Raw genomic sequence first — 22823 nt, forward strand, 5'->3', positions numbered from 1 at the left:
AAAAACATTATTATCTTTTCCCTAAATTCCGGGCCACCTTAAATTTACACACTTCCACTATGTCTGTCCCTTAAAAATCATAATATTGTCTTATCGTGGAAGAAAATCCCTTGGTATTTGAGAAAATCAACATGCACTCTCTTGTCCTTGTCATAAAAAAAATTAATAATTGTATAGATTAAAAAATTTAATTAAAATTAATTAACGTTTTTAAAATTTAAAATTGCCTTTAATGTGACGGTCATTAATTATAAGAGGTTGTTTAATAATTATGAGGTTATTTATTTCATTTTTTGGTAAACTAATTATGAGGTTATTTACTTACTTAAGGAATATTAAAACAAACCACATTTAAAAAATAAATTATCATACTTTAGACAATAGAGTGTTATATTGAGAACCATCAAAAAGGTTTTTCCTTATAATAGAGTCTGAAGTGAGTATAATTTATCGAAAGTCATATTATTCATACACTTTATGAATAATAAAACTTACCTTAAACTCTGTGTTTTAATAAAATGTTCCCTCCAGTTTTATACTTTTATTTACAAAAGAGTTGATTCTTAATATAAAACCTTTTACAAAATAATGAAATATTTGCAACTCATTTCAAAAAATGTCTTTATCTATTTTATTCTTAGCTTAGATAATGACTTTTCTATCTTCCCCCCCCCCCCAATGTTCTATATCAATAGAAGATTGAATACTAACTTTAAAAAGTTGTAAAAATTTAAAATATTTATATGATTATGATTAAAATAATGATAGTTGATTGGAAACAAACGAAAAAAATATGGTATTTGAAACACCATTATAATCCAAAATTTTTATAATTAATATATGTTCCACGCTACATGGAATCTCGAAAATACGTTTCTGTATTCATAACTTATTTTTAAAAAATAATCATAAAATGAACATAATTTTAAGCGATAAAATTCAAAAACAATAAAATCAAAATATGCAAATTAGTGTGAAGAATAAAGATTGAAACCTAAAGGTCTTGGCGTATTTTTCTCAAATAACAGTTCGGTGCTACTATGAGCATTGTGATATACTCTCCCCCTTAAATATTTTTTATGAGATAAGATGATAAAAATTAGTATTTTTGTCGTTTTAAATTATAAAATACTTTTAAATAAAATTTTATTTTTTAATAAAGCTCATTAAATACACTTTATAACCTCTCTTTTTCAAGAAAAAAACATAAACTTTTAAAAATAACCTTCATTTAATACTCCATTAATGAAAGAATATTGAAGAGAGAAAATATATGAAAATGATAATATTAAAAAGTATCATTAATAAAACTTTATTTTTATCAAAGTAAATTATATTTTAGAATACTGAATCTTTTCTAAAGGTGTGTTTGGTTGGGGGATTTTAGAGGTTAAGAATTTTTGGAGGGGAGGGGAGCTAAATTTTTTGACTATTTTGCCTTTATTTATTTTTTAATATTCTAAGTATATTCATAGCTAAAAAAAATTCCCTCATATTAGATTGTATTTCACTCCCAGACTTTAACTGACTTCATCAGATTTTTTAAAAAAATTACAATTTATCATATTTTATTATATGTTTAAGAGAGTTATTTAATTTTTTATAAATTATTATCATTATAATTATTGATTTAATTTTTTTATTCATATATTGACAATATAATAGGATGAGAGTGAATTTTAAAAAAAAAATTATGTAATTTAAATTGAGGTATAAAATTATTTTCTACAAGAAACAATTAAAAAATTTTAAATTAATATATAAAGATATAATAATAAATTAGTCATTGCCTCCCCTCCTAAACTAACAAAAGATTATTAAAAGCCTCTCCCCTTTACTCCAACAACACCAAACAAGATAATATTAAAATCCTCCCCTCTCATCCCCTTCCCTTCACTCCTTTCTCCTTAAAGTGTTTTATAGTTTGAGATTGAAGGAGTAAAAGATATTTTGAGCATTGCAATGTGAAGTTAATAAGGTTTTTCTAAAAAAATATCTTTAATTAAAAATGTAATTATAACAGAGTTTTCTAACTGAGATACTATATTAAATAGAATAGACATAAAAAATGTATGATTTTAAAAATAATTAATTAATTTATTAAAAATATAATTCAGCAAAAAATGTCGTGGGGGTGGGGGAGAGTGGTGGGAGTAAATACTTTTTTTGATTGGTATATAAATATTTATAGAGCCGACACATCGTTTTCTTTCCCTTTCCGCATGAGAGAGTGTTTAGTGGAAGAGTCAAAGGGTCTGAGATTCAAAAGTAATCCATTCTTTGATTCTTAATAAATAAAATGAAAAATTAATCTCAAACATAGAGTATGGTCGAATTGAATCATTATGATATATGCTCCTTCCGTTAATGCAATTTTTTCAGGGGTTTAATATTTTAAAATGTAAAATATTTTTAATTTTTTAAAATATAATTATTATTTTTTTAAGGTCACTTTATATTTATTTTAAAATAAAATATCTTATTAAAATGAATAAATATAAAAAAATATGATTAATTTGGAAAAAAATAATTATATTATTAAGGGTGATATTTTGTAAGAATATACATATATGTTCCTCGTTTTAGCGTCTCCCACTTAATTTTCCCCTTCCTTCAACTATGATTTAGGAGGTCCACTTCACAAGTTTCACTATTTATCTTTATCATCATGTAGTTTGGACTAGTATTAAAAATGTATAGATTATTTTAATATATTGTTATTACACTATGATTGAAAGTTTTAAATTAAAGATGGTCATTTGAATAATTTAAAGACAAGACTTACTTGGAGAAAGATAAAACCTTGATTATAAACCTATGAATTGTTTATTATTTTTGCTATATAAAATAAATGTTAATCCTCAATCATTTATGACTATCTTACCATTCCTTTTTTTTTTAATAATAGCAAATACTACCTTACCATTCCTAATTTAGTTGTTTCTAACAAATATTATTCTTATTATCGTCAAACATTTGCATTGACTTTTTGAATTTATCATTTTTATATTGTTAAATTATAAAATTATGTTAACTCATTCATAAACTCAAATTAAATGTGAATTCAGTTAAAGTCATGAGTTGACTTTTCAAATTTATCATTTTTATAATTTTAGCCTGCAAAGCAAAGTTGTCAATTAGAGTCAAGTTTGTTAGGCTAGTCTTTTTAAGTTCAAAAATAGCTAGAGCTAGGTCGCTACTTTAAAACAAAAAATGGTAATTCGGCTTGAAAGGACTAAAAGGATCAAACTTTTAGGGTTAGGCCCAGCCCTTTTAAGCCCTTTTATTATTATTTTTTAAATTTTAATATAAAAAATAGAAAATTAAATATATAACTAAAAGAAATGAATACCTTAGACTCATTTGTCCATTCCTCTTTCATTCATTAAGACTTAGCTGATAATGTTAGTTAAGTTTGTTTTTTATTGGTATTAATTTTGATATTGCTATTTAATATTAGATCTAGATGTTTAAGTTTTCTATATTTGTTGTGGTGTAAATTAATTTAAGTTTATTTTTCTAAATTTAATCTTATGTGTAATAACTTTTTGTAGAATTATAAATATATATTTTTAGAATTTTAAAGTGAAAAAAGTAAAAATAAAAAATAAGGTCGAAGCCTTGACGGCTTAAGGGCCACGGCTGAATCTTATAAAAGAAAACTTTGAGATATAATTGAGCCTATTAGGGTCAGTTTATTTAGGCCCTGACCTTTCAAGGGCTAGTCATAATTGACAGTTCTATATAAAATTGTATCAACTCACATAAAATTAGATTAGACACAAATTCAATTAAACTTATTAATTTTTTATCGAGTTGAGCAAGTAAAGTATATATTATGTAAAATTTGATTCAAAAAAGAGGTACAAGATTTGGTTCAAGTAAAAATAAAATTAAAAAAATTAAAAATAATATTAATAAAATAAAAAATAAAAAATACAAAAAATAAGGGCTTGTTTGATTTCTATTTTGAAATTATTTTTTTTAAAAAAAAGTTAAGGAACTTGTTTGAATGAGTATTTTAAATCTCATTGCTTTTACAATAATTCAAATTTTTTATTTTTAAAAACAAAAAATAGAAACATTTTAAAGTTGTTTTCATTTCATTTTTTCCATTTTCAAGATACATCATAGTTGATTATTGAATATTACAATTACTTTAATCTATAATTATGATAAAACACCACCATTAACTGCTGGTGATTATCACTATCAATAGATTTTTTAATTCTAAAACTATTTTAAAATTAACCCAACAGAATAGATTTTTATTTTATTTTTTTTAAAAATAATTTTAAAAACTGTATTGTAAAATATTTTTTAAAAACTTAAAATGAAAGAAGAAATCAAATAAGCCCTAAGTTGTACTATTTTAAAATTTTTATGTTGAGTATGATAATCTATCAATTTAATTTCAATGATTTATATTTAAAATACATTTAAATTAAATTATGATCATATTTTATATTTTAAGTATTTAATCATATACTTTTAATAGTTATTTATTAATAAAAATAAATTTTATGAATTTATAATTCGAGTTTACATCATTATTATGAGTTTACTTAAATTTGTGAGTTTGACAACATTGATTATACCCACTCCAATACATAATGGAACACATTTTTATGAGTTATTAGCCTAAAATGTTGGTAGTTTTAAGAAATATATCTTCATTATTGGTGGAGTTGGGTCTAATGAAAAGATTTAGTTTATCATAACATGATGAATTAAAGTTTAAATTTTTATTGAGAAAAATATTTGCATTTAATAGCTAATTGTACCTCAAACATAAATGCTTCCAATACGAAGACACCCATGCATGATAAAAAAATATCTTTCATTTTTACCCATGTTTTAGTTAATGTATGCTAAATAATTACTCCTTCCTTACCAAAATATAAGACATTGGTACTCATTAAAATATATTTCCATTTTTGCCCATGTTTTAGTTAATGTGTGCAAAATAATTACTCCTTCCTAATTAAAATATAGGACATTGACAGTAAATTTACAATTCTAAAAAATATTAGTTGAAACCTTGATTTCTTGAAAAAAAATTACATCTTTTCAATTTTACCCCATTAAATACCTTATATAAGTACTTTGATGATGATAATTAAAATTCTAATGCATCTTTAAAAAAAAAAAGAGTAATAAATAGAGTAGGGGTATAGTTGAACTTGAAAGAATAATTATAAAAATTATTTAATGCTTTATATTTTGGATCAAGCTAAGCTTCTAGATAGAGTATATATAAGAAATTGTGAGTGTTGTGGGTAATGTCAAAACTTAAAAAATAATTCAATTTTCATGACATTAAAAAAAATTGCTTTAATATAAGTTATACATATTAGAAGTGTCTTATGTGGAACCTGTAAGCTACTAATTTATTTATTTAGCTACAATGTCTAATTTTTAATGATTTAAAGAAAAATTGAAGGGGGCCGATTTTGAATTAATAACAGGGTGTAATTGCTCCCAATAACCAATTCTATACTCCTTTTATTTAAAAATATAAGGTATTTTTTATCAAATTTTACCCTCAATAAAGTATTTACCTACTTTCCAACAAACCTTATCTTTTTATATTTATCCCTATTAAATACTCTATAATAATATAAAGTTATTATTAATAGGGACACTTTTAAAAAAAGGTAATGATTACACCTCAAAAGACTAAAAATATTTTATATTTTTAAATATTTAACTCCTTAAAAAATATCTTACATTTTTAAATAGAAGGAATATGATATAGCGCTGTCATTGTTTATGGGGCGGTTCGGTTTTAGGTACTCTAAGAAACGCGGTTTGAGCTTTTGATTAGCCTTTTGACTGAATGGCTCTGGGACATTAAAAATCAAATATTAGGAATAGAAAAACAATTAGAACTTTTTCATCCTATGCATGAAATAATAAATTATAGTAACTCATGATATTTATTAAATATCACATTTATAAAAGTTGTTCCTTTTCATAATTATTAATAGATAAGTTATAAATAATGAAACTTATTTTTAGGGACTTATCACTCACATCTAATTAGTATGACTTGCTTATGTTTATAACAAACATTTGAAAGATTGTTCTTATATGAAGAAAATATAATCATAAATTTCATTCTTAATTTTTCGGACTGAATAGTCATTTACTAGTCACATTTCACCATTTGGGACTTATAGTATGTTGTCGGAAGACTATGCGATTAAAAAAATTAATAAAAATTCAAATATGGTGCATATATGTGACAAATTTAAAACACTAATTAATTTACTAATACATCGTTTCAGGAATAAATTTTTTCTTTATTTTTGCAATGCACATGACAAAGAAGTTTCATATGTGTGTGAGTGTGAAATTCCTGGACAAAATTAAGGTGTGATTAATTAGAGATTATCGCTTTAACTACTCCCTTTGAAAATGATGAAGCAACCAAAAATTCCCAATGTAATGATTGATTTGTTTCGCATAAAACAAGGATTCACATGTGCTTATTACGCACCCAGCTGGTGAATCTGCTTGTGACAAGCCAGCATTGATATTTTTAAATTAAAATGCTTTAGGACAACGAGGAGAAATATATACACATAGTATACATATGTGCAGACAAACTTTGCAGTTGTTTTGTTTTCCATTCATTCTCTCGTTTTTGTAATCAGATTGCTTCCAGTTTTATCATGTTTCATAAATAATTAAGGTAAAATATTATTCCAAAGCTTCATATCAGATTGAGGGCGAGGACTGAGGATTATTGTAAGAATTCTAGATTAATCAAAAGGAATAATGAGAACTATGTTTTTGAGACACTTCTCAAGTGAGATTTTCTAAATACTTCACTTCCTGATAATTTTTCTTTTCCCAATTCAACCTTCTACTGATTAAAACACTTTGTAGATAACACTTTCCATTACATCCACATTTCAATAAAATTATCAAATGTTATGGGTATAAATCTAAAAAGAAATCGTCTTAAAAGAGTAGTTCATAGACAAAAGTTCTATTTCTTGGATCAAACTCTTTGATATAAGATTCATAACAAACTCTGAATAGATTAATGGCAAAACTTCATTTGATGCTCAAGAGTATGACTCAGTTCCAATTTCACTGTTCTATCCATTTGACAGCCAAACCACCACATCAGAAGATCAAAACTTTTTCTTTTCTTACTATGCTGAGACAGTAAAGATAGGGTCAAATTGAGTGTTATTTTTTTATATTTTGTTTCTATAATTGCCTTGTCTTAGTGCAGAAACCTATGCATAGGGTTTTAACAAATCAAGTTCCAGGTAGTTTGTTAATTGACCTGTCCTTTACACGTGAGCTGATATGCACAAAGATTCAATCTTGTAATAATTGGCCACTGTCTCTTGTAAATTATTCATTGTGGTTTCTAATAGCTTTTCTCTTCCCATTAACAAAATCACTCTTTTGACTGTCATTGGAAGTAGAAAGAATAGTAGGAAGGGACTCTTTAAATAAAAAATAAAAAATAAAAAAATAAAAAAGCTAATTCATGCGATAAAAGTGTAAGAGAGCCTGCATAAGGATTAATAATTTATTTTCTCCTAAGTAATGTCTTAACAACATAAAGGAAAAGTGTAGGCCCAATTTAGTTTTCAAGTAAGAAAAGATTTATTTTAATGAGCACAGACAGAGATGATATTCTGTTATTATTAGTAAGATTTAGTGTTTAAATAGAAAAAATCATGTTAGGGAGACTATCCTAATTCAGACTTAATAACATTTTAATCGAATTCAACAAAATTATATGCTAGATAATTATATAAAAAATTATGTATTAAATATATTTTTAAATTTTGGCAAAATTTTCAATATCAATTTATTTATGATAAAAAAATTAGAAAGATACAAATCTCAAAAAGTTGGTGGAAAGCGGGAGAGTAATCTCCCTAGAAAGACTTTGTTCAAAAGGGGGGAAAAAAAAATCTCCCCAGAAAGACATCTGCAAAATGTACTTACTTGACATACTCTTTATAAAGACTTCACAGAGCTTCTTCTTCTTCAGCCCATACTCATACCTACGTTGCTCCTTGCTTCTGCAATCCTGTTCTCTTGCAGATTTCAACACTCTTTTGACTTACCCTTTCATTATCTAACCTATATTACCTTTTTCTCAGCCATTTTTGCAGCCATGCCCAGCTCTAGAGCCTCGGAAAACAAAATCCAGATGGGTTCGTCTCTTCTTCAAAGCAACCCATCTTCTTTGGGTGAGAGAAGAGGAAGAAGAAAGCAAGGAGAAGCAGGAAGGTTTCTGGGGGTGAGAAGAAGACCATGGGGAAGATATGCTGCAGAAATTAGGGACCCCACAACTAAAGAAAGACACTGGCTTGGCACTTTTGATACTGCCCAAGAAGCTGCTTTGGCTTATGACAGAGCTGCTTTGTCCATGAAAGGAAGCCAAGCAAGAACCAACTTCGTATACACTGACAATACAACCTTTGACACGACTCTTCTTTGTCCCTTTGATGTTCAGCTTCAGTCACTCTTTAACACTACCCAGATGAAACCCTCAACCAATCAGAACAGTCCACCTCAGCTTTCTGAAACTTATTCCCAGGCTGGGACTAATGCTGCAAGTGATTCTTCTTCAGCTCAGGTGGGTGATAACTTATTCTTCTTCTCCAATGGTGATTCTAAATCAGGTTACCTGGAATGCATAGTTCCTGATGTCTGTTTCAGACCTTCATCTTCTTTTTCCAATGAAAGCAGCAGCCTGAACTCCATAGAAAGCAATAGTGCCTTAATTCCACTTGCTGACACAAATGCCAAAAAGATATCTCAAGAATCTGTGACAAACATGGCCTCAAGCTTTGGAGATTTCTCTTATCCAAATGAATTTGATCAAGAAACAATCTGGGATTGGAGCTGCAGTGAACTTGCTGCTATATTTAACAGTCCATTAAAGGTTGAAGATACAGACAGTTCAAGCCGTGGGATAATTTCCCAGGCTGCGACTACTTCATCAACCACCTATGCCCCATCACTTCCTTCGTTTGATGTTGATTTGGCTTACACACTCTTCTGAACAGCTCTGGTTGATCATCTTAATGTTGGAATAAACCCTTGTTTTGGCCAATATGATCTAATTGTCGGTTGTATCAGTTTAATTACTACTTGAAAGTGAGATATATACTACCTCTTGTCATGATCGTATAGTATCAAATGGAAGTTGGAATTATAAGATCAAACTTTCAAGTGGTACAAAAATAGATCCTTGAAAGAATCAAGGAATATATATTGGAACCATGAAAATGGGAGTATTTTTAACTGTCATATTTTATCTAGTAAAGCCATTGGCTATTAGCTTTGCCCGTATGTGTACTTGCATGCACTTGAACCTTTTTGGTTGTAACAGGGAGAGTCTAATTCTAGCGTGCCTTTTTGATTCATCTAGTGTCATTAGTAAACTTGAAATCTAGAAAACTTTGAGAAAGAAAAGGCTAGCATAGTAGCTGCAGTTTGATCTCTCAATTCAAAGTCATTACTCATTTGTGTGAGTCATACCCTGTGTTTGATTACATGCAAATTAATTAAATATTTTAAGAATTATTGAGTGATAGCATGATAGAAAGATAATAGATCCTTCTTTTCGGCTGCTTGCCTTCACTTTTGGACACAATAAAGGCACCGCATGTATTGGCTCACACCAATATTTCTGTCTGCAATAAACAAATTAGCCATTAGTTTCATTTTTTTTAAGTATTAGTCATCAAATAACTTCTGTAAAAGAAAAAAAAATGCAGATATGCAAGAGAATAAGAGATGCCTCTAAATAGTTGTATGGTGTTTAAGTAATGAACGGAATAAGATGATGATTATGATTTTTTTACTTATATGCAACTTTTGAACAAATGTTAGGTAATGTCAGTGTAAGCATGAAAAAGGAAAATTATAAGACTTCTTCATAACTTATTTAAATAGATTTCTTGATTTAATTAATATTCACAAAAATCTTGACAAACCAACAACATCCATACAATGAGGATCAATAAATATATAACATAAAATTCATAGTAAATCATACTATTTAAAAATTATAAATAATATGATTTAATTCAAATCATATGCACTATACAATGAAGAAAGTTTGCGTGCTTGATTTCTTGGTTTGGAATGATTTTGATAGTTTTCAACGAGAAACCAAACCCTTTTGATTCGTGTAATTATCACTAGTTGTTTTTGTCTTGTTACCAATATCAGTGAAAGAACAACGAATAAGGAGATAGTATTCCCTGCACTTCCTTTTCTTTTTTCACTCTTGATCTCAACTGCTTGATTAAATTTGAACAGACTTAATATTTTATAAAGTTAATATTAAAATAATAAAAAATGAAAAATTAAATTATTAAGACTTGATCTAAACATTTCAAAACTATAGTGAATAGGTCGTTATTACAATATTTTGTTTTTATTTTTTTCTAGTTATAAATTGCTTAGATTCAAAATAGCTGCACAATAATTATTATAAAATATCATATTATTCATAACTCATAAAATAAACATCCTCCTCATAATTCATGTGTGTGTGTGTGTACATAATAGGTGCATGTGTGTGGATGAAGATATAAAAACGGTTAAAATGAAAAAATTGAATAGGAAGGGGAATGGGAAGGTAAGATTGATGTCCAGTCCATACCTAGTATGGAAGCAAACAGGATGTGTGAGGGCCCACCTGTCATCCGTACAATCGAGAAGATGAAAACGAGGAAAACCGTAAGGGTATGTAGAGAGCAAGTAGAGCAAAGAAAGGCCACGATTTTTCTTTCCTTTTATCAACAGTGAAATCGAATCTGCAGAATGCAGGTCTGCAGATCTCTACAACACTATAACATCGTAGCAGTTGGAACCAGAAACAACATATCACATCCAAAAGATTCACACTACAAATATCCCGTGACTTCTCAAACATTTCAATTTTAATGCAAAATCTAAGTTGGCCTAAGGACAGTGAACATATAGAACATATATATTTTTTAAAATCCATGCATTAAGATTGTAACCGTGATTTAATTTGAAAAATAAAACATATTTTAGCCTCAGATTTATGGATGACATTACCGTGAAAACCTGGCTAAATACTTCGCAGGGAACACTCCAAGAACAATTCAACTTACAAAATGAAATCCCCATACTCAGAACCCCTAGAAAGCACTCATAGTAAAACATCAGGGCAATGAAACATCACAAGAAAACAAAACAGCTATGAGAATACTATTAAGATATATAGCAATTTAATAAATAATGATTGGCTCATGCAGAAATGATTCAATTTACATTAAGCAAAGTCAAGAGCTGGGAATTTATGGATGAAAAGAATCACATTTAGAAAGCTATTCTCAATTGGACTCTACAATGCTTAAATGAATAAAACATACTCCCTTCGATTCAATTTACAAAATACATTTTAAAAAGTTCATTTAGTTTCATTTTATAAATCATGGTGTGACTTTTTAAATAATATATGAAAACTGTTTTTAAAATTATCCTTCATGAGAGAGAAAAGATAACATAAGATCACTTTTTAAATTCATTATATAAAAATATATTTAAAATTTTACACATTTTTATTCTTTATACTCGTTGCGATCCACTTTATTAGTTACCTTCTAGAAAGATGAAATGATTCACTTTATAAATCATTAAATTGACAGTGACGGTTTATTTCAAGTGAAATGTCTAAACTACTTTTAAAAAGAAAGAGAAAAACAAAAAAATAATATTATATAATTTATTTACTTTTTAAGAATTATATTTATAATTTTACTAAATTTTATTTTTTATATTTTTGTTATATTGATATTGATGAAATTAATAAAAATAATTTATAAATAGGATTAAAAAAAATATTTTTTTATATTAATATTAATAAAATTAATAAAAATAATTTATAAAGAAGATTAGAAGAGTACGTGCTAATGCTCCATCTCAATCCTGTCTTGTCACTGTTATGATGACTTCTTGGGAAACTTCATATTTAAGGTTCACCCTAGTTTCACCAAATCATTTGCTCCAGCTGTCAGGAAATGAATGAGTGATAGTAATTTATTTCAGTGTATGTCAGACTTTGACACACTGTATCTAGTCAAAAAATTAAATCATCAATTACAACCAATTTAATCCAAAATACAATAGTATCTCATCTACCTCACTAGTGAGCTGTTGAGAAAGAAGTCAGCTTCCTTTTAAACAATAAATCATTTGAAGTGGTGATTGAACCAAGCGTCAAGCTGGGTCAAAGGGACAAACAGCCCATCAAGCTCTGCTTCATAAGTCAGATATCTCCCATGATCTCATTATCTTCCATAGCTTCTAGGCCTCTCCGCACAAACTGCGGATCACAAGCAATTAACATGCCGCAATGATACCTGCTCCATCGGCAATCTAAATATTCCATAAAGACCTAAATTAGCAGAACCTACCAACTAGAAACATTATCTGGCTTTATCACCTGAGAAAAAGGGACCAAACTGAGGTAAAATTTCTGAAGTGTTTGCCATTAGATTCTCTATAAACACATGACACGTGGAGAAACATTTTTAGACTACCCCATCACGTATCAAGCTATGAAAAACATAAAACTACCATGTTTTTACTGAACCTTACACCTTACACCTAAATGCAGTACTTGAGTTTTGAGTTAAAAAAAGGGGGCATTGATGAGACGCCAAGTTAAATTAATACGGGACACAGAAGCAAGGAAAAGGCTGCCACCCGTCCATTTGCCTTTTACTGCGTCAATCTATATCTATACAATTATATATTATAAATTGTGTAAGAAGACAATGCGATCTATTTGACTTGTAAATATTTTATTTGTATTAGGCCACAAGATTTGCAGCATAACATTTTTTTTTTTTAAATTAGTGGGTCCAACTAAATAATGTTGTTACAAACACATCTTTTCATGCAAGACATGGGTGGATTTTTGGTTATGTACAAATGTAGCAGAAAAGATATTATCCCCTCAATAACAAGAGGAACCAGGGTAACTAGAATGCTAAATTACAGTATAACCAAGTTGCATGATGATATACAAGAACGATGATGAGATAATGGTTATCCATACCTGCTATAAAGTTGCAGTACACTTGTTCAAGCAGCATCAAATAGAGCAGAACTACTTCCATTCGGCCCATTTAGCTGAGTCTGTGGGTCTTCTCTTCATTCTTGATATGCTAGACTTGCCATCAGAATCATGCCAAACCATCTCAATCTGACAAATAGCATAAAGAATCACATGGTCATTGGTATCCAGTATGCAAAATATTTTCCAAGAGCTACAAAAAATTTAAACTACAATTTTTTTTGTTTTTTGGGAAAACAAAACTGCAACATTTTATTGCCTTGAACAAATTGCTTCCAAGTTAGTTGTGGGAACATAAAATGATGGGCGCTGAAACTGTTCTTCCGTCCAAGAAATCATTGTGAATAAAAAAGCAACCCATGATGACTAAATTTCAGTTAGTACAAAAACAATATGTTGATGCATTTGATGGTTGTGCTAGTAAGAATTACAATACAAAAAAGAGGATGAGAAACAAAGGACACACCTCCCCAATAATCACTGTGTCCCCTTCCCTTACACCATGTTTCATGAGAGATTTGTACACACCACAAGCCTCAAGGACATGTTGAAATCTTCTCTCTGAGTCAATATACCTGTCAAACATGCATTTGGCGGTTATCATGAGGTTAGCCGTTAGCCCTGGACAGGAACTAGAATTTCAGGAACATTACATTTTGTAATAAATGTTTGTCTATGCACAACTCACAATATCAACTATGAGAGAGTTGGTGGAGTTTCCTTTCTTCATATTGTCACAACTCACGATATTAAGCACATATGCAAACATTCAACCGATGTTTAATATGTAGAACAAAAACATTTAGGCAATTTTATGTATCATTTCAACTTAAATGCACTCTTTGTAATGGCAACTATAACTTGTTAATATTTTTCTTATTTATTTTCAAACATAGTGTCAGACATTTTCTATTTGCTCTCTGCAAAATGGAGTTTCTCAGTGGAGAAAAGATATTTCTGGCAAAATAGCAACAGCAATAACAACAATAACCATCATCATTTAAAAAAAAAAGTCATTTTTAAGGAAAAAGAAAACAGGGGACGCATCCAAAGCACATATAAGTAAGGTTCAATTCACATTGAAAAATAACATTACCTCCACTTTGGGGATTAAATTGCCATACAGAGAATACAAGTGCAGGGAATGATAATACTCTATCAAAAATGCTAGCTCATCCTCACATTTTCATAACACAGATCCTATGATCCTGAATCTTATTGTTTACGACATATTAATTGAAGACTTTGAAAATCCATGCAAGAAGCTCCAGGGAAGGGTGGGGTAATAATGTTTCAGCTTAATCACATGTCATACAGTTTTGAGAACACATATATAATAAATTTAGACATATTTTTCTACACTTCATTAATGAGATTAGAAGTTACACCTTAACAATTATATTATGTTTAAGAAGTATAAGACATTGGAGAATGAAGGCTAGTCACAATAGCCAATTGCACTGCTGTTCACATAGAATACTCTTTAACCTACCGCCAATTTGTCATCTGCGAAAAACGTTGCAATCCAGATCCAACCACATGCCAAATATTTGTACTGCTGTCATGAAAAACCTCAAAATCACCAATGGGTGCCCTTCGCCGTTTTTCTACTTCTTGGGCTACGTGGTTTAAGTTAACTATATCTCTTCCATCTGAAACAGATAGAAATTATTCACATGCATGAATATGTGTGGCGAGTTAAGTAACTGGTATTAACTGAAGATAGGAAAAGAATCTTTAGAATAAAAGTGAATAAAATTCAAACCTTGGTATTCCTCCTTGGCCTCTTTACTTCTGCTTAAAAGCTCATAAGCAGCACAGATAACTTCATGAGTACCTTCCCTTTTCACAGAACTCATGGCAAAAGGTATGATACCACGAGATTGTAGTTTTTCCCTAAAGGACGGCCACTTCTCACATGCTTCTGGAATATCCATTTTGTTATAGGCAACTACATAAGGTTTCTCAGCAAGTTCCGGACTGAATAGTTCTAGTTCTAGACGAACTGCATCAAACTCTAGATCAGGCTGAAGTGATGAGCCGTCAACAACATGCACCTAGAATACAATAGAGGCTTATTGGTAAGCAATGAAAATAGAATGGAAGAAAGAAGGGCAAATGTGAAAAAGAAGCCGAAATATACCAAATATGTCAGAATTTGAAAGACAAAAGTACGGAAGAAAAAAATTCATTTCAACATTTACCATTTTGATTTTTAAGTTTGGAAACAAATCAATATAACAACTTAAAGTCTCATTTTGGAAGGGTAAGTGAGTGTCATCGGGAATACAAGGTTTAAATTACCTATTATCACTAACTTGGTTTATGCGTTTTGGACCATGTGGCTGGATTCATTCAAGCTGGCTAATGGTTACTTGGAAATATATATCCAACATATGATCTAATCTTAAAAGTGATCAGGTATTGGTATGTGTTTCCAAAAGGAAAACTTCATACCATGTCGATGCCTAAAGGACACCTTAGATTTCTTTAAGTGGGATCCTTTTAGAAATGCTTAATAGTCTACATAGGCTTATCAAGCACCAATGACGAAAGTTCATATAGGAAAAACCATCATAAATAATACTCTACATAGCTTGTCATGGTTTCATAATAGTTAACCTATTGATCAACCGAACCTTGGAAGAACAGCAAATATGCAATTTATTGTAGCTCATTGATAAAATCCTTGGAAGTGCCCCAGTCTTAGCAATTAAGTATCATTAAGAAAAGAAAATTCTGCAGAGACCAATCTCACAAGTGTCATAAAGAAAAAACAGAAAATTTTTACAATTCATCAGTTTCAAGGGAGAAAGGATGCAGGTTGTCTATTGGTGGACATAGTTCCACCCAAATATGCATACTTTAAGACTGGTATGTCAGTTGAACCACAAGAAGCAGAAGAAACACGCATGTAATCATGACCACACGTGCTTACCAGAGCAGAACACCTTTCAGTGTGTCTTAGAAACTCATGACCTAATCCAAAACCTCGGTGTGCTCCTTCAAGTAGACCGGGAAGGTCTGCCACAACCATTGTTGAATCATAGTCAAAGGAAACAACGCCCAGATTAGGAAGCAGTGTTGTAAAGGGGTAATTTGCCACAGTTGGCTTTGCAGCACTGATCACACTCAAAAGTGTACTTTTCCCTGCATTTGGAACACCAACTATACCAACATCTGCAACCAGCTTCAGCTCTAATTCAAACCATCTGACCCAAAATAAAATAAAAAACCATTATTCTTAACGAATCTAGGCATGGGTTGAGATGCAGGAAAAAAAAGAAATACATGTTATCATTACAACAAGCACCGACAACTATACACATTTTTTTGTAGCATAAATATACACATTTTCATTTCAGACGCAAACAACAATACTTTTGAATGAAGTCAAGCCTCCTTTCCATATACAAAGATTTGTGAAAAGAACCAGGAAGATAGTAGCCAGTCTCCATAGCCATAAGAGAACCGTTAACGTGAATCTAGCCAACTCACCCACACCACATATAAGTCTCTCACTCCATCCAAATAAATGACAACACTCTCTTTTGCAGCAATTTTAGATATAACCTTAAGTATATATGTTCACAAATCATATTGCATATTTCCCAATTGAAGGACTTCTAATTTTGCCTGCAATTGATGGACTAACATTTGCTTGATCCAAACAGTCACACTAACAGAATTAACAGAAGCAGAATGCAGACAACGACTATCAGATAAGACACAGTTTAATGAGAGCCAAAACAGCAGAGGGCAAGAAAACACAATGTAGGCTGGAGGAGAACTCACTTCTCTGGACCTTCCTCGCCATTCTCAGCAATCCTGGGTACCTTATTTGTCCCGGACTTAAACGACGCATTTCCTCTCCCACCTCTGCCACCTGGCAATAATAATGCTCTCTGCCCTGGATATAGCACCTCCAACACCACTTCATCTTTTCCTGCTTCTCTAATCACTGTTCCTGGAGCCACCTTCACTACCACATCTTCTCCTTTAGCCCCATTTTGCATCCTTCCCTGTCCATGACCTCCCCTCCCCGCCCGAAAATGCACGCTATTCCGAAACGGCAAAAGTGAATTCATAGACCCATCAACTTCAATATAGACATTTCCTCCTCTCCCTCCATCGCCACCCGAAGGGCCACCCAGCGGCACGTACTTCTCGCGACGGAAGGCTACCACTCCATTTCCGCCATCCCCTCCCTTCACATATATTTTGGCTCGGTCGAAACATCGCATGACAGCCGGCACGCCCTTCTCCTTTATAACTCCCCCCTCAAAAATGTCCTTGCCATCGTCGGATAAAGCGAAGTAGTCACCATTTTGAAACTCCGAGAAATCAGCCCCATGGTCATCGCTAGAAATGCCCGCTGTTGTGCTATCCATAACGCCCAACTTTTCATCACCAGCATCATGTAGTTCCTCTTCATCAACATATTCGTGCTCAGAATCATTATTGACTTCGAAATTTCCTCCCAAATTACCACGAATAACTTCTTCATCAATGAGTTCATCTCCTTCCTCTTCGTCCAGCAACTCATCAGCTTCTTCCTCAAATGTTGCAGGGCTTGACTCAGAAAGCTTAACTTCCAATGAAGGAGCGGAGAATTCGTAGTCATCCTTAGGAGGCAGACGAGTATAGGTGGTGGCTTCGCCGCCAGACAGCACCACCGGCTCAGGCGGCGGTCTGTATCTGCCGATATGCTTTTTAAATTTAGGGTTAAGGTTAGGGTTTCGGAAATGTTTTTTGTTAGTGCTTCTGCGAGCATTCTGAGCATTAGGTCGAGCCAGTGCTTTGGAGGAGAACCACACGGACGTCGAAGAAGCCATTTCTCTGCCACAGTGGACAAGCACTACAACGCCGCTCGCGAAGAAAACACTCAACGGAAAACACACGAAGCAGGTAAAATAGCGGCAAAAGTTCAACTGGATAAGGCGCCACGTGTCATGTCGTTAACCCAAGTGGCTTTTGCGGTGGGGCCCAACTGAAACTAGATGTGTCGTCTGCTTATTTAGCATCTACCGTTTGTGATGATGGGATGGATAGTAAATAGAGAAAATGACATTTAAGGCTGCCTGGAAGAAATTTATCATAATAATGACTAATCAGTTATGCATTGATTATTATCTCATAAAATATATATATATATATATATTATATTAAAAGTTGAATCTTAACTTATATAATTTTTATTAAAATTTAAGATTTAGGGTTTAACTTTTAACAATATATAAGTGTTTTTATAAGATAATATTCGACACAAAACTTACGGGTCTTTATTAAGATAAATTCTATTGAAAAGGCCTTAAATGTCATTCTTCCTAATAAATATTAGGACATTAGATATTGGTAGAAAATTAGGTTTCTTGCCCAATATTTTTACAGATCTAATGAGAATATTACAAGGAACTAAAGATTAATGCTTCTTTTAGCAAGCAAATCAATAAGAATAAAAATAGAGATGATAAAGAGACTAGAATTAGTATAGGAATATTTACCCATTATCCATCAACTACGCATTGCCCTGACTTGCCTTTCATGAATAAACCTTGTAGAGGAACCTTTAAATTTTTAGGGCATTAGATTCTCACTGATTTATGTTACTCAAGCCGATATGCTTACTTCCATTTCATCCACCATTGCTTGTGCAAATCTTGCCTTCTAAGGCAAAATACTCCCCTATCGATGCATTTTTTATATTCCATGGCTTTAACATATTACTTAGCTCTATTCATATAAGAGGAACATGATTGTTATTCTTGTTAAGGGCAAAGAAAAAAGATATATTGAATCTAAATCATAGCCAACACCACCAAACACAAACGTTGGGGCAACCATACATAGATTTGTCATTAACGAGGGTGGGATCAAATGACACTTCCACCACAACTTTATTTCCCTTTTGATACACCCAGGCTATGTTTTACTAAAGAATTCCAAAGTTGCAAATTGAATTAGTATAGGAATCCTGGTGAAGTGTTTGCCATACTTTAATCATAATTTCTAAGAATCCTAGTTTAAATAAAAAAGCCAAAATCAAATTCCATTAAGTTAGCTATGGAATTGGTTGGATTTTATGAAATTATTTTTTATGCCTACTTTTGCACCCATCATCATCTCCCTTACCTCTTCCATCATCACCCCCTCACTTACTAGCCACCATTATCTACCCTTAGCCACTACAGCGTTAGGTAATGACCACCCCTATCACTAGCAATGACACACCTTCTAGATCGATCAACAACCACCACTTGTCTACATGGAATTATTCTTCATCAAGGACGAGGCTTTCTCTACATCATGTATTAAGCAACAACTTTGGCATAGAAGACTTTCCGTAACATTGTAATTTTAATTTAAGGATTCAATTGTGAAAATTAGGGATTTGTTGAGGATTTAAATTAGAAATATATTTTTTAGGTTTAATTAAGGAATTGATTTGTGTTTGAGGTTATGAGAGTTAGTTGGGGTCTAAAATTGGTATTGGACTAGGTTTAGCCTAATATTATGAGCTAAGTGAAGTGTGGCACTTTACACCATCTGCCATGACAAGTGATGCAAATTTTTGATAAGTGTTTATGTTCAAAACATAAATAGAGAAGAGAGATTTGGTGACGTTTGAGTGCCATTTTTCATAGCTATGCTAGGGTTTTGAGGATGGCAACCTTAATGCATGTTTTTTAGCTCAAAATCACTTAAAGTAACACCCTTAATCACTCTTATACCATTTAAACCTCCCATTATGCTAGTTTATGTTGAGTTATGAGTTAGAGTTTTCATTTTTAGGGATAGCCAGCCATTGGATTTGAATTATAAGGTTGTTTTGAGGATAAATAAGTATAGTTTAGGTTGTGATGATGGTGTTTTATGATAATAGGTAGCTTAAATTCAAAATTTTAGGCTTTGTTAGAAGATTTTGATAAGGATTTAAGGTTGTGAGGTTAAATAATGATGATATAAGTGTAATAATGATTATGATGAGCATGTTTAAGTTAGGGTTCTCGAAATGTATCATCCATCACATCAAATTTAAACTTTATAAAACTTCATTCAGACAGAAAACAGAATGAGATTTTTGGAGTGTAATTGAGAGGGGAGCGTAGGGAGATCTACTATATTTTGTCGTGCTCAAGTTTTGGAGGCCTCTTTAGGTTGCTAAGCCCTTATGTAAGCTCTCTTACTAATCTCTTTCTACCCCTTTTCATGGTAGTTTTCTTGGTGTGAGAGAAAGGTCCTAACCTTAGGTTAAGTTCCAGGCATTGTAATGGCATCATTAAAGTCTAATGAGAGTTACTTTAGTGTCTTATCATGAGTTTTGACTAGTTGACAACTTTTAATACCATTAAAGAGGGGTTTAAGCTTAACCCTAAAACTAAGTAAGTATGTTTAAACCAAAAAGGTTTGTTACCCGTGTTCTTTAAGCTTAATGGTAGTTGAATAAATATATGGAAATGTGTGTTGGAATTAATAAGGCTTAGTCATATTTAATGAGAGTATTAGGCCTTAATCATGATTAAAGTTAAACTAACAAAGATTAATCATTAATAATATTTTTGAATTATTACTGTAGACTAATTATGCTTAAAGCTTGTGCTCCAAGAAGCTCCCTTGAAAAATCTAAATTTGACTCTTAGGTGGTAAGCTAAGAGTGGAGGTAACCAAGAATTTCACTTTTGATATATTATTATGTTTGTAAAATGCATTCTTATGCTAAAATTAGGGATATGGTACGATGTTGGAATCACAAGTATGATTTTTGTTGCCTTACCAGTTACATGAGATGTGAAATTGTCTATCAGTGTAAAGGTTATACTTGGTGAGAATATGTGCCTTATGGTCATAAGATTAAGGATTTGTTGAGCATGATATGTTTATGGATTAATTTTATAGTCATGATAATTAGTAGATTAAATTGTATATGATGAATTATGTAATGATTATATACATGTAAGTTCATGAGTTGTAAATAGTTGACATATTGACTTATGGATTTAGGTATGCTTATGCATATGTTAATGGACTTGCATGATTATGGATGGGTGAGAATTCACCCTAGTATTAGTAGACGGTATGATTATAAAATCCATGTGGTGTGGCCTCCATTAAGTTTGCGAACAATGGCTAGCATATTTGATTACTAAATGTGTTTAGTATTGCCAATAACCTATAGGTATGGCATGGGTGGGGTATGATACTCAGTATTATTGATTCCTAGAGGGGATAGAATAGGTCAGGTACTTATGATACTTTGAAATTTGAGTAAGGAGAATCTATAGTTTGAGAGTGAGTATGAGAACTTTTAGCCAAGTAACCCTTTTATAATTGGAGAGCAGGACTAGCTCAGTCACATAGGTTAGACTTATATAAGTTAGTAGCCCATGGATTCAGTTAGATAATAAAAGGAGTAGTATAAGAAAGTTGCATTTGATCATGTAGATGATGACTTAATGATGCATTGTGATTTATGTGTAGAGTATCTTGTGTAAAGTCTCCCTTACTAATCTTCACTTAGCTCCAACATCAAGGTAATCGAAAGACTAACCCAAAAGAATTACCAAGTTTGTAAGTTTTATAAAATAGGATCCCAAGTTTTTAAAATTTAAAACACTTTAACATATCTTCATTAATTCAAAAATCAGAGTAGAAAGTGTACGCGGAAGCTTGTGATCTTTAACAGGTCCAACATTTGTAAAATAGTTGAAAACAATAAAATAGTGTATCGAAAAATAGAGGCACATTACTAATTATTTCACATACATCGCGGCACGTTTGCCTCTGTGCCATATGCTATGACTGTAACATTCAAGAAAATTTAACCCTAAATTAGATAGTAAATGAGGGTAATTTAGTAAATTTGTATGGTATGTGGTTATAGAGCAAGCTAATGACTGTTTTGAGTTGTATTTTCAACCCAAGGATTGAATTTGGAGTGGAGTTGAGCTACTCGCACGTGAAAAAGTGAAAAAAATAAGGAGAAATAGCTCTGTGCCACATGCTGCAACCCGTGGGCCATCAGAACACAAAATAGCCTTCTTTGTACCACATGTTGCAGCGTATAGGGATAGGTGTTGTGGTGCGCAATACACATTTTGTAGAAATAAGACATGAACAAATAGAAAAATTAGAAAAGAAAGAAGGAGAAAATGAAGGAGCTTGCCTTTGCTCTGCTAGGGCTTTGACTTTGAGAAGGTTTGAGCCATTTAAAAGCTATCAAACTCTAAGAGTAAGTTTTTTAACTTCTTCTTCTTCTTCTTCCCTACCCATTTCTTGAAGTTGTTAGTTAGGATTTGATAATGGGAGGTCATTTTCAATCTATATAAGCTATGGGTTTGAATCCATTGATTCAAATAGAATTAATGTGAGTTGTTTTAAGTATTTAAATTTAGAAATTTAGAGTTAAGATATTAATGGTAGTTAGGAACCATTAATGTCCGAAAATGAGCATTAAATCCAAAATTATGGAGGTTGTTGAGCCATTAATAACAATGTGAGAGTTTAATGAGCCTATTAGGTTGAGCCTAAATGTGAGAAGTAAAGGCATTGGGTACTTCAAATATGAAAATGTGAGAGTTGAAAATGTATTTTCTATAACATTAATTGAGTTTGAACTAAATTAATCATTTGAGCACCATATTTGGCTTGGAAAACCAGCTCAAAAGCATATACTGAGGGGTAAACCTTTGACTTCTAAAAAATTTGAGGTAATTGGAGG

The 22823-nt window shown here is 31.4% G+C and overlaps 2 protein-coding genes across 6 annotated transcripts; one reads left to right on the forward strand and one right to left on the reverse strand.

Moving 5' to 3' along the window:
- The first annotated feature begins 8103 nt into the window (after positions 1 to 8103).
- On the forward strand, positions 8104 to 9369 carry LOC129299400 (ethylene-responsive transcription factor ERF086-like). Its single transcript, XM_054937879.1, has one exon. It carries the CDS (start codon positions 8153 to 8155, stop codon positions 9044 to 9046), a length of 894 nt encoding a protein of 297 aa, XP_054793854.1. The 5' UTR covers positions 8104 to 8152; the 3' UTR covers positions 9047 to 9369.
- Positions 9370 to 9398: 29 nt separating this feature from the next.
- Positions 9399 to 17974, reverse strand: LOC129299398 (GTP-binding protein OBGC, chloroplastic-like). Of its 5 annotated transcripts, XM_054937874.1 has the most exons (10): positions 16901 to 17974; positions 16044 to 16317; positions 14871 to 15162; positions 14598 to 14757; positions 13572 to 13680; positions 13088 to 13234; positions 12166 to 12402; positions 11931 to 12034; positions 10658 to 10693; positions 9399 to 9680 (listed from the first exon to the last, which is right to left on the reverse strand). In XM_054937874.1, exons 1-6 carry the CDS (start codon positions 17938 to 17940, stop codon positions 13139 to 13141), a joined length of 1971 nt encoding a protein of 656 aa, XP_054793849.1. In that variant the 5' UTR covers positions 17941 to 17974; the 3' UTR covers positions 9399 to 9680; positions 10658 to 10693; positions 11931 to 12034; positions 12166 to 12402; positions 13088 to 13138. The 5 variants fall into 5 exon arrangements, with proteins under 5 accessions (XP_054793849.1, XP_054793853.1, XP_054793851.1 ...); XM_054937878.1 differs by lacking the exons at positions 9399 to 9680; positions 10658 to 10693 and adding an exon at positions 12441 to 12469 and having other exon boundaries at positions 12166 to 12349; XM_054937876.1 differs by lacking the exons at positions 9399 to 9680; positions 10658 to 10693 and having other exon boundaries at positions 12166 to 12349.
- Between the last annotated feature and the right edge of the window lie 4849 nt (positions 17975 to 22823).

The sequence above is a fragment of the Prosopis cineraria genome, unplaced genomic scaffold, assembly GCF_029017545.1.
Source record: "Prosopis cineraria cultivar Desert tree isolate PC_DT_omini unplaced genomic scaffold, ASM2901754v1 PC1148, whole genome shotgun sequence".
NCBI lineage: Eukaryota > Viridiplantae > Streptophyta > Magnoliopsida > Fabales > Fabaceae > Prosopis > Prosopis cineraria.